This window comes from Camelus bactrianus, chromosome 4, assembly GCF_048773025.1.
Source record: "Camelus bactrianus isolate YW-2024 breed Bactrian camel chromosome 4, ASM4877302v1, whole genome shotgun sequence".
Classification (NCBI taxonomy): domain Eukaryota; kingdom Metazoa; phylum Chordata; class Mammalia; order Artiodactyla; family Camelidae; genus Camelus; species Camelus bactrianus.
The window spans coordinates 75,316,508-75,326,808 of NC_133542.1; the positions used below are offsets into that span (position 1 = coordinate 75,316,508).

Below are 10,301 nucleotides of genomic sequence, written 5' to 3' on the forward strand. Positions count from 1 at the left end.
GTGGGCGGGCTGCGCTCTGCTGCCTCCTGGCGGCGGGAGGTGCGCACTGACTGGCGCGGTGTCCGAAGGTGCAGGTGCAAGCGAGACCCATCAGAGGCGGCGGTGTCTGGACCACGGTTGTTTATTGACGGCTGCGTTTTTAACACTGTAGCATGCGTGTACATTACATAGCAATAGAGCACGCCTGTGCTCGCCAACAAAGAGGCGGCCTAGAGGGGCAGCGCCCAGGTCCCGGGGCGGCGCCATGTCCTCCTCCCACGACGGGCCGCTGGACTAAGGCGCCGACTAGGAGCCCTCGGTGTCAGTGTTGTCGCTGCCCGTGGTGTTCTCCCAGTCCACCTCTCCCTGCCTGGAGCCGTGCTGCACCTTTCTGAGGGCCCGCTTCCTGCGGGAGACCCAGACGGCACAGGTGTGCGCGAGTGGGCCCAGGGCTGCGGCCCCTTAGCACCCCCACCGCGGCCATCCCTCGGGGGAGCCTGCCTGGGACCGCCCACCGTGCGGGCCCACCTGCGGTAGTTCTCGAAGCTCTCTTTGAGGCGCCGCCGCCCCTTCTCCTTCTCTGGGGGCTCCCTGCTGCTCAGGCCTGCATCCTGAAGAAGGGTGAGGACTCTCAGGCTCCAAACAGCACCCTGGTGGGCCCTACCCGCGCCCTGCCCCAGGGATGCAAACTGCGGTCCAGGCCAGTTGCGTCCCCCGTGCACCTGGTGAGGGGAGCAGGGTGTGCTGTCGCCTTTCAGATGACGACTGGCCCAGACCAGCAGCCAGAGGGGCTGGGCTCCAGGCCAGCGTTCCTTCTGCTACAATGTCCAGGGGAACCCCTTTGCTGTCGGACTCCCATGTGGTGGACTGTGAGACTGAGTTCCCACTGAGGTTAACGCTGCGGCCCTCCCAGAAGACAGACTTCCCATAACTGCCATACTGCTGGCAGAGTTCCGTCCTGCCCCGCCCCCTGCCCCCTCTCCAGCTGCTCTGTCCAAGAAGGGAGGAGGCACAGCTTCCTGTTCCAAAAACCACACCCCAAGCGCCCATGGGCAGAGACCCTTGTGATCACCCTCCAGGCGTCCTGTGGAGCAATCACCCTCCCTGTGATCAGTCACACTGAGGCCCATGCCAGGGACATCCCAGGGCACCAGGGACCCCAGGCAGCCTTACGTCGGGGGTCAGTGAAAGCCGCTCCTTCTGCAGAGCCACAGAGGGCTGCTCCAGGCTCTCCCCAATGGCCTGGCCACCTGCAGAGAAGAGTTGTGCTTGTGGTCCTGCCCACCTTCCATACCTCCCCCTCCCCACCCCAGACATGTCCTGGGTCCTCACTTGGACTCCGCAGAGACTCCCATTGTATAGACAAGGGGACTGGGGCTCAGAGACCTCACCTCCCACTCCCCACTCCCAGGAGCAGATCCCAAGTGCTCCCAGAGCAGGTGGCTTGGCCCCTTCTAGGTAAGGACTGGGGCACTGCAGCAGCTGGGAGCAGAACACACCAGGCTGCTGGGCTCCCTCAAAATCTGCAGTGTCTGACAGATCCAGGGCCCAGGACCTTCAGAAAAAGTACTCTGTTGGGCTGGCTCCCCTGGACTGCCCATGATGGGGACTGTGGATTTCAGGGGACATTGTGGTGAGAGAGGCCGAGGCCCAGGTCTCTCCCTGAAGCTGACACCTTTCCCTCCTCCTTGGTCTCTGACCCTGAAGCCTGCCCTGCCTCCTGCAAGGGGCCACACCAGCCCTGAGTTGGGGCTCCCTCCCAGGACAGCTGGGCTGGCAGCCTTCCCCTCCTGCTCGATGCCCGTGGGTATTGCCCGCCTGTCCCCATGTGGGGGCTCAGTGGCCTCAAGCTCACGTCTTTGGGCAGCAGCAGAGGGACCAACCTCTTACTTCTCCATTTGCTGTCCCTTCTTCCTCTTTTGCCCCCCTCTTTAGAATCTGGGTTCAGGCCTGATGCTGAGGAAGTCTGTTTGGCTTTCCATGCTACCTCCCCCTCCCCTTCCACACCCAGTCCTTCCAACCTCCCCTCTGACACCCACCTTCAGAGCGAGCCCCTCGTCATCCCCTCTGGACCATCTCCTGGCCACCCTGCCCAGTCCTGTGTCCAAGCAGGCAGAGAGATCCCGCCCCTGCCACCCAAAATCCCCAGCACTGTTACCACCTGGGTGGTACCACATGACACACCTGGGCAGAGACCTACTGCAACCTCCCCAGCTCCCTGCTCTGGGGGGGGCAGGATTTCTCCACTCAGCATTCCCAGGGCCCAAGTGGGCTCCAACGGCCAGATGTACTCTCAAGGTCAGAGCTGGGGTGTGGACCTGCAAACCTGGGGGGCTCTCGTTTGCTCACTGGGGAACCTTGGGGGGTTATTTATCTCTCTGAGTCTCAGTGTTCCCATCTGTAAAGTGGGGCTGTGATGGTCAATGGGTCAGGGCTGGGGCCCGCATCCCCAGGCACTGTCACTGGGCTGTGTGTGCTGTAGATCAGGACAGGGGCCAACTTGCAGCGGTAAGGAGGCCTTGGCCAGATTCCTCCATGAGAAGCCGCTCCTTCCTCACCTTTGTCTGAGAGCTGGGCGTTCTCCTCCAGGTCACGGGGGGGCGAGAGCTTCCCAAGAGAGAGGGGGCAACCAGTTAGACCACCACCCTCCCGGGACTGGACCTAACCCTCGTGCTGCCCACCCCGGGCCGCCCACCCCATCACAGTCACCCCCTGTGCAAGTTTCTCAGGGACCCTTATGCTGTCTGGCTGAGCACTGGAAGGATGGCCTGCTGTGGGCAGCCAAGCTTCCAGAGCTTCTGAGGGACACATGTGGGACTGTGGTCTGGCAGAGGCAGTGGCCCAGAGCCCCAGGTGAGGCCAGCCCTGGGCTGACCCCTGGAGTCACACTCACCTCCTGGGAGTTCCTGGGTGAGCTGTCCTCCAGGTCGGAGCTCTGTGGTCACAGAAGAGGGGTCAGCCAGCAGGCCATGGGGGAACAGAAACACTCCCAGGCATGGGACAGGGTGCGGAGAGGGGTTCCAGGCCAGCCCATCCTCCAGGGAGGCCTCCCTCCAGGGCACAGCTGGCATCTGGCCAGAACACCCCTCCATCCCCTTCACCCCCACCCCGAGCCCTGAGCTCTGCCATCCCTGCAGCCCACCTCCAGGAGGGCTCAGTGAGGAGCCAACCTCACAGAGGAGGAAGGTCCGGGGTCCCACCAGGGCCACCAGCAGAGCAGTGGCCAAGCCAGGCCAGGGCCGGGGCTCTCTGGAGGCTTCTCCTCTGGGCTCTGTGGTGTCTAGGGACGCACCTGCCCCTAAGTGGCCAAACCCCTGAGCCCCACTGTGGCAGAGCTGTGGCTCTGACTGATGGACACTGGCCCCGGGGGAGGCCCACCAAGACGGACGTCTCCAGCTGCTGCCGCCTGAGCCTGCCCTCCGCGGCCAGCAGCTGGCCCTCGCGCTGGAACAGCTGCAGCTGCAGCTCGTCTGCCTTCTCGCTCAGCTCGCGGACCTGCTTCCGCAGCGCATCCTTCTCCTGCAGGTTGCGGGCTTGCTGTGCGTGCAGCTCCTCCTGCCTCGCGATGGCCTGGGGGTGGGGTGCAGCTCAGGGACCCCTGCAGAGCGCAGCCTGGGCCCCTTTCCCCCGCCCCCAGCCCACATGGGGGTACTTTCACTTCTCCCCCCCTCCCCAGCACTCTCACTTCTCTGCACAGCCCGCCTGATTTCTAGCAATGTTCCCCGGAGAACTCCCAGCAACGGGTGGGGCGGGGGGCAGGTGACACACGCGCCCACCTCTTCCTCTTTCTTCTCTGTGGACGTCATTCATGTTTAGGGGGTTTTAAACATAATACAGGCTCATGATGGAAAGGGTGGACCATTAAGAAACTACAAAGAAGACAGTAACCCTCAGCCTAGTCCCTGCTGACCGTGCGTGACTGGTCTCCAAGTCCTGCTCCCTGTGCAGACATCCCGCACGGGTTTACGCCGCACGTGCGTTTTACACATTTTGGGTGTGGCTTGATATCAAAAAGGAGATTGTTGACAGCAGTGTAAGATTCTTTAAAAAGAACGCCCCTTGCTTTATCATGCCCGCTCTCCACCGGGGGACATCGAGGTGTGAGAATGAACTTGCAGAGGCACAACGGCCAGACCAGGAGGCTGGCCCACGACCTACAGTGACTGGCCCAGGAGGCAGCGGCTGCAAGTCAGACTTGTAGGAAGCCAGCCTCTGTCTCCAGCAACAATCCAGGAAGCTAAACCATATCGCTGTGTCGGTTGACCCCAGACGACCAGGGCTTGATTCATGACAGAACTGCCTGAATTTCTGTGCCTGCTTCCAGTGTAGGACCAACCAGAGAAAACCCTCCTGCTCACCTGCGGGGCCCGCCCCCCAGCTTCCCCAGGCAGATGGCACACCTGTGGCTGCCCTCCTCCGCCTGCCCTGGGGCGGTGCAGGGCCCCTGCTCTGGCAGCTCTGGCGCATGGCTGCACCCATTTACAGGGGCTGCCCCAGACCTCACCATTGTCCATGGCCCTTAGATAACACCCTCACACCAGGCTTTTCCTGAGTTACTGTTATTCCCACCAGAGAGGTTTCCGGAAGTGGAATCGCTGGGTTAAAGGGGTCTGCATCTAAGACTGTGGATTGCCCTGCAGATCGCCCTGCAGATCTCTGCCGCACCAGCTGTAACTGATTAGAAACGAGCCTAGCGATGGGACGGCAAAGTGACGGGAAACAGTGAAGCAGATGCAGCCCTCCCCACGCTCGGATGCTGCCTCCTACCCACGCCCATGAGAATGCCGCCAGCCAAGGTGCCACTGCTAAAAATGTATTTGCGAGACAAGTCAGGAAGCTTCTATTTTTGTAAAAACAAAAATGAAACTACCCAGATACTGAAGAGAGTCTGGTATGTCCAGCAGAAGGTGGACCATGGATTTTGGGGCAGTGGGCTGGGGTGCAGCTGGCAGAGGGATAGCCACTTCCTGGGGTTCTCATCTGTCGTTGAAAAACCATCTTGACGGCGGCCTCCCCTTGAGAAGTCATTGCATGGGTGGTGGGGCTGGGAGGCCCTACCTGGTCCCGCTCGATGGCGACCTCCTCCATCTGCTGCAGGATGGCCTCGATGCGATCCTTGTACATCTTGGAGTCCTTCCGCAGGGCCAAGCACTGCAGCTCGAACATTTCCTTCTCCTCCATGCACTGTGGGAGATGGTAGCTAGCCCCCTGCCCTCGGCCCCCATCCTGGCCCGGGTCAGGCCAGCTGGGATGGGATGGGGGAGGGGGAGGAGAGAGGGGGAGGGGTTGCTTGAGCCCTGAGGTCCCCACCAGGCCTGAGCTTCACCAAAGGTTGGCCGTGAGCCTGCTGGGTGAGAAGGCTGGGCCTCTACCTCCAGGAAGGGGGAGTAGGGGGCCGTCGAGCTGAGAGGCCGCCCCACTTCCAGGCACGTGCAGCCCAGTTCCCCCTCTACCCGCCTGCCCACCGCGTACCCGGGCACGCAGGGCCTCGGCCTGGCGCAGATCCTTGCGCAGGGAGAAGATGGCGCTGGTCTGCTCCTGGTGGTCCCGCAGCGCCTGCCGCCAGTCCTCCTCCAGCACCTGGATGTAGGGGCTGCTCTTGTCCGGCTTCCCTTCCTGTGGGCAATGAAGGGAGAGGGCAGTGGGGACGCCTGGCTGGGAGACCCAGGCCCGGCTGCCCCGTGCCCGCCCCACGCCGCCCCGGCCGGGCCCCCACCTGCACAGAGGCCTCCAGCCCCTGCACCCGCGCCTGCAGCAGCGCCTTCTCCTGCTGCAGCTCCCACAGCAGCTCCTGGCTGGGCCGCTGCTCCATGGCGTGCCTGAGCTTCAGCGTGTGCTTGCGTTCCACCGAGCAGTCGTCCTCTGCCTTCATGAGGCTGTGCTTGAGCCGGTCGATCTGCGGGACCAGCTGTCAGCCAGGACCGCGGGATCCGCCGCCTGGCCCCCACCCCGAGCAGCCCGGCCGTGAGCAGGGGCGGGCAGGCACCTCCAGCTGCAGGTCACGGTTCCGCATGAGCGCGGCGCCCCTCTCCTCGCTCTGGCGGGCCAGGCGCATGGCCAGGTCGTAGTTGTCCTCCTTGCAGCGCTGGAGCTCGCGGCTGCCCGCCTCGCAAGCCTCCTTGAGCCGCTGCACGCGCTCCTGGTGCTTGCGCAGCAGGCTGTCCTTCACCCTCAGCTCCTTGATCAGGTCGTCCTTGGAGCTCAGCAGCACCGTCAGGTCCTGCACCTTCTTCTGCAGCTTCATCACCTCGCTCATCAGCAGCTGCATCAGGCCCGACTCCCCGGACGCATCTGTGGACCAGACAGGCATCAGTTGGGGTGCCCCTCGCCTCCCTCGCCTCCACTCGAAGGGTCAAATCCAGGTCGCTGCAGCTCCCCATCAAGGAAAGGAACTGAGGTTCTGACTCACTGCTCGGTCCTGTTCCCACCACCTCCCAGGACAGGGCGTCCCTCTTTGTCTAATTTTGTTATCTTGATTGAGAGGCAACTCAGAGCCAGGAGGGCCTTGCTCCACCAGCTGCTGGGACCAGCAGGCCCCATCCTGCCAGGGGCAGATGGTCTTCTGGGCCACGAATCAGCCTGTGCACCCCACCTCCCACCTGTTAACCCTTCGGGATGGGAGTGGAGCCAGACAGGGCCCCATGCTGGCACCCTTCCCCGCAAGGCTCACCTGTTTTCATCTGCAATGTATCCATCAGGGGGCCAGGTGGGAAGGGGCCCACCAGCCCCACCCCTATGCCGGCCCCACCCCGTCCCCTCGAGGCTCCCATGCCGCCCCGCCTCCAGTGTCCCCAGGCCCAGGTCCCATTCCTCACCGATGATCATGGAGAAGACGCGGGTGGGCTCCTTGCCTGTGACCTTCTTGTAGAGCTGTGGGTAGTACAGCTCCAGGCTCTCAAGGAAGGCCACGTAGCCCTTGTGGCCAGTCCGCTGCAGGATGTCCAGGAGCACACCTGCAAACCAGAGAGGCCCAGCTGAGCCTGAGCGGGTTAGGCAGACAGAGGGACAGGGCTCGGGGGCTGGGAAGTCCCCATTGCCACCCTGCAGTTGGGGTTGCAGTGCGCTCCAGGGCAGGTGCAGGGCCGGGACCGCCAGCACTGACCCACTTTCCGCTTGCGGATGACCAGGTTGGGGTCGCTGAGCACCTGCTCCTCATCGTCAGGGTTCAGGACCTTGCACTGCCGCAGGTAGGGGGTGATGCGGGCGGGGTCGATGACCGCGATGAGCTTTACGCGGAAGCCTTCCAGGGCGCTCCAGCACTCGTCCTCGTTCTCGTAGTCGGACATGGCTGCTGGGGGCGGTCGGGGAATGCTTGCCGCAGTCTGAGTCCTGACCCAGGCCTGCCGCCTTGATGCCTGCCAGGGCTCTGGACACAGCCAGACAGGAACTCAGCCCAGGGGACTCCAGGAGAGGTGTCGTCAAGAGAGGAAGCACCCCGCTCCCATCAGCTCACCCGGTCCTGGGCTTTCTTTCTCCCCAGTCACCCCAGTAAGCATGGAGGAGGATGTGGGGATGCTCCAGGGACAGGTGGCATCTAAGAGAACACTCTTCCCTGCACTGTGGCCCTCCTCTGGCCTCTGCCCCCCCAAACCCCCTGAAGTGTTGTGGGGCTCTCTTCCACCCATGGAGGTGAGGGGTCGGGAGGAGCTGGTACAGCCACCCTGGCAGGTGTGGGTGGAACCCCGGCTCCAGCCCCCAGCTGGCCAATGCCCCAGCTGGGGCCAGAAGCTGGTTGGCCTGGGACCCTGCCACCTGCCAGGCACCAGGCTGTGCTGCTGGGGACTTCCTCATTCCCCGACAGTGCCTGCTCACATCCAGTCCCGTCCCCTCCTCTCCTTCCGGCGGCTGCTGGTGATGCAACGGTCATCCAGCTGCTGCAGGGGCCAGCCTGCTCCAGGTCAGGCTCAGCGACACGGTGCCCTTTGGGACAGCTGACTGTGGACGGCCCACAGGAGTGCCAGGGCCCCGGCACACTGGAGGGCGGACTGTGTTGCCCATGGCTGGCCCGGGATGCAGCTCCACGCCTCATCCAGGCTCTCAAGTCCTGGCCACCAGCCATCCCTGGGATCCTCTCCACCTCCCAGGTGAGGCCTGCTCTTGGCCACACTCTGGGGGACTGTCACGCCAGCTCTCCGCCTGGGAACCCTCTACATAGGAACCACTCACTGCCGGTCTCTTCCACCAGTGGGCAGGAAGCCACTTTCTCCAGGGCTGGGCTGAGCTGGGAGCAGCCACGTGGTCGTGCCTTGTCCCGGCAGTGGGGATAGAGACCCTGACCGGCCACCTCAAACTGAGCCTTCAACCTGAACAGGAGCGGTTTCCAGCCCAGAGGACCTAGACCGCACTCCTAGAGATGCGGGTGGCAGCGGGTCTGGTTTGCTGAGGGGTCTAACTTCCCGCTGCTCTCAGCCAGCCAGCCTGCTGGGTGACAGACAAGGTGTTGAATGAGAACAGCAGCAACTTGCTGGACAGTCTTTGGAGCATTTGGCCTGTTCCCTGCCTTTCTGGCCTAAAGTCCACAGGTCCCACACCTGACGCCTTGCTGCTAATTCCACTGAAATGACAGCAGGTACAGATGGCTGTGAGGGGCGCAGGGCATCCCTCTGGGGTATTTGCTCCAGACCCCGCTCCCTGCCCCCAGGAGTCCTGAGCTGAGCCACTGAGGATTCCTAGCCACCCTTCAGAAAGGGCAACAGACCAGCCTACCTCAGGGTCCTCCCGGGGCACCTGTGTAGCTGGTCGCCGGTCAGCCTGGAGTGGTAGGAGGTGCTGCTGGCTGCTGCGAGGTGAGGGAGGGCGGGGCCGTGGAGCCGGGAGGGGAGCCTGTGCACTTCCTGATGGTTCTGGTTAACCCCAGGCCGGCCAGTCCTCCCATGGGGGACGGGCCCTGTGGCTGCCTTCTGAGTCGCCCTGGGTGGCCCCAGGAGATGGCGGCAAGAGGGAAGTGGAAGTCGCCTGCTCTCCGAGGACAGCAGCTGGTCAGAGCCCTCCCCGGGGGGTGGGGGTCCTGGGACCTGCCCTGGAGGCCCAGCCCTGACCCTAAGAAGTTCTATCAAGGCTCTCCCAGGGCTGGACGAGACCAAGCCACCTTCCAGTCCACTTGGGCCCCCTAAGGACTGCAGTGTGGTGTCCAAGAGGTCATGGGCCTGGCCGCACTTGTCCCACACTTCCACCAGCCCCCACTGCAGCTGGTACCCTGTCCCATCCTGAGAGCATCCCCACTCTGCAGCCCCCTCCACCAGGATACAGGGGACACAGGCGGCAGGACCTGGACTGTGAGGCCACTCCCTATGGCCCACAAGCCAGTTTCTCAAGGGCTGTAGACAACTGGGCAAAGCTTGGGCCAACAACCATAGCACCAGTTCTCTGTGGAGGGTACTCCCCAGGCCCCCACCCCTGGCTGCGAGCTGTGTCCTGACAAGCAGGAATCCCCAGGCCCCACCTCACCGGGGCAGCCTTACTGGTTGGACTGAGTTGCCACCTGCCAGGCTGAGGCAACAGCTCCGGGAAGGGGCTGCGGGTAGGCGGGCAGGGAGGCAGCCTGACGGGTGCTCCTGGCTCCACCATCCTGAGGCGGCTCCCTTCTGCGTAGCCAGCCCTTCCAGTGGGGTCCTGTACCTCAGCCTCGGGGTTCTTCTCTGCCTCCTGGCCCATGGCGGTCAGTCCAGGCACTGCTGAGCTACAGTGGCAGCATGGTGGCCTGGCCTTCCTGCAGGCCTCCCAGAGGCCCGACACACCCTCCAAACGCAGTCCCCTGGCCCCTGGTGGGGGGGCCGCAGTCAGGGGGCTTGTGCCTGGGCCCTCAGTGACCCAGCGCTTCCCCACTTTGCGAACGGAGACTGATGAAGGGAGCTGCCTAGGGGTGTGTTCAAGAATTGAAAATGCTGTTTTCTGACCACACTGGAATCAAGCTGGAAATCAGTAACAGAAAGACATTTGGAAAATCACTACGGACTTGGAAATTAAACAGCAAACCTCTGAAACAACCCACAGAGTGTCAGCACAGAGCTGGGGTGACGGTGGTGTCAGGGGTGAAGGGGGGACAGGGACTGCTGTTTGGGGCCGGGGTGTGTGTGATAAATCTGTGAAAACCAAGGGAAGCAGCTCGCAAGAGAGCCAAGCTCCTGGGAAAACCGAGCGCTGAGGAAGGTGTTAACCTGGGTGCGTGCTGGGCAGCCTGCTGGGAGCAGGCCCTCAGCCTGAGGGCCAGAGTGCCAGGCGCTCCTCGTGAAAGGGCAAACCCCTGCTCTTCCCGCGCGCTCATGGAGGCCCAGGATGCCGGGGACGCCCCTCCCCTTCACGTGCCAAGCACCTCAGGAAAG

At 63.2% G+C, this 10,301-nt stretch overlaps 1 protein-coding gene across 5 annotated transcripts; it reads right to left on the bottom strand.

Moving 5' to 3' along the window:
• Positions 1 to 105: 105 nt before the first annotated feature.
• Positions 106 to 10,189, bottom strand: CARD9 (caspase recruitment domain family member 9). 5 transcript variants are annotated; one of them, XM_010955930.3, is made up of 13 exons: positions 8,686 to 10,189; positions 7,082 to 7,345; positions 6,795 to 6,932; positions 5,966 to 6,270; positions 5,696 to 5,875; positions 5,452 to 5,595; positions 5,038 to 5,163; positions 3,358 to 3,549; positions 2,873 to 2,914; positions 2,538 to 2,586; positions 1,153 to 1,229; positions 508 to 590; positions 106 to 385 (listed from the first exon to the last, which is right to left on the bottom strand). In XM_010955930.3, the coding sequence occupies exons 2-13, from the start codon at positions 7,263 to 7,265 to the stop codon at positions 286 to 288; spliced, it is 1,620 nt and encodes a 539-aa protein (XP_010954232.2). In that variant the 5' UTR covers positions 7,266 to 7,345; positions 8,686 to 10,189; the 3' UTR covers positions 106 to 285. The 5 variants fall into 5 exon arrangements, with proteins under 5 accessions (XP_010954232.2, XP_074218641.1, XP_074218642.1 ...); XM_074362540.1 differs by having other exon boundaries at positions 106 to 590; positions 7,082 to 7,267; XM_074362541.1 differs by having other exon boundaries at positions 106 to 590; positions 7,082 to 7,270.
• Positions 10,190 to 10,301: the final 112 nt, after the last annotated feature.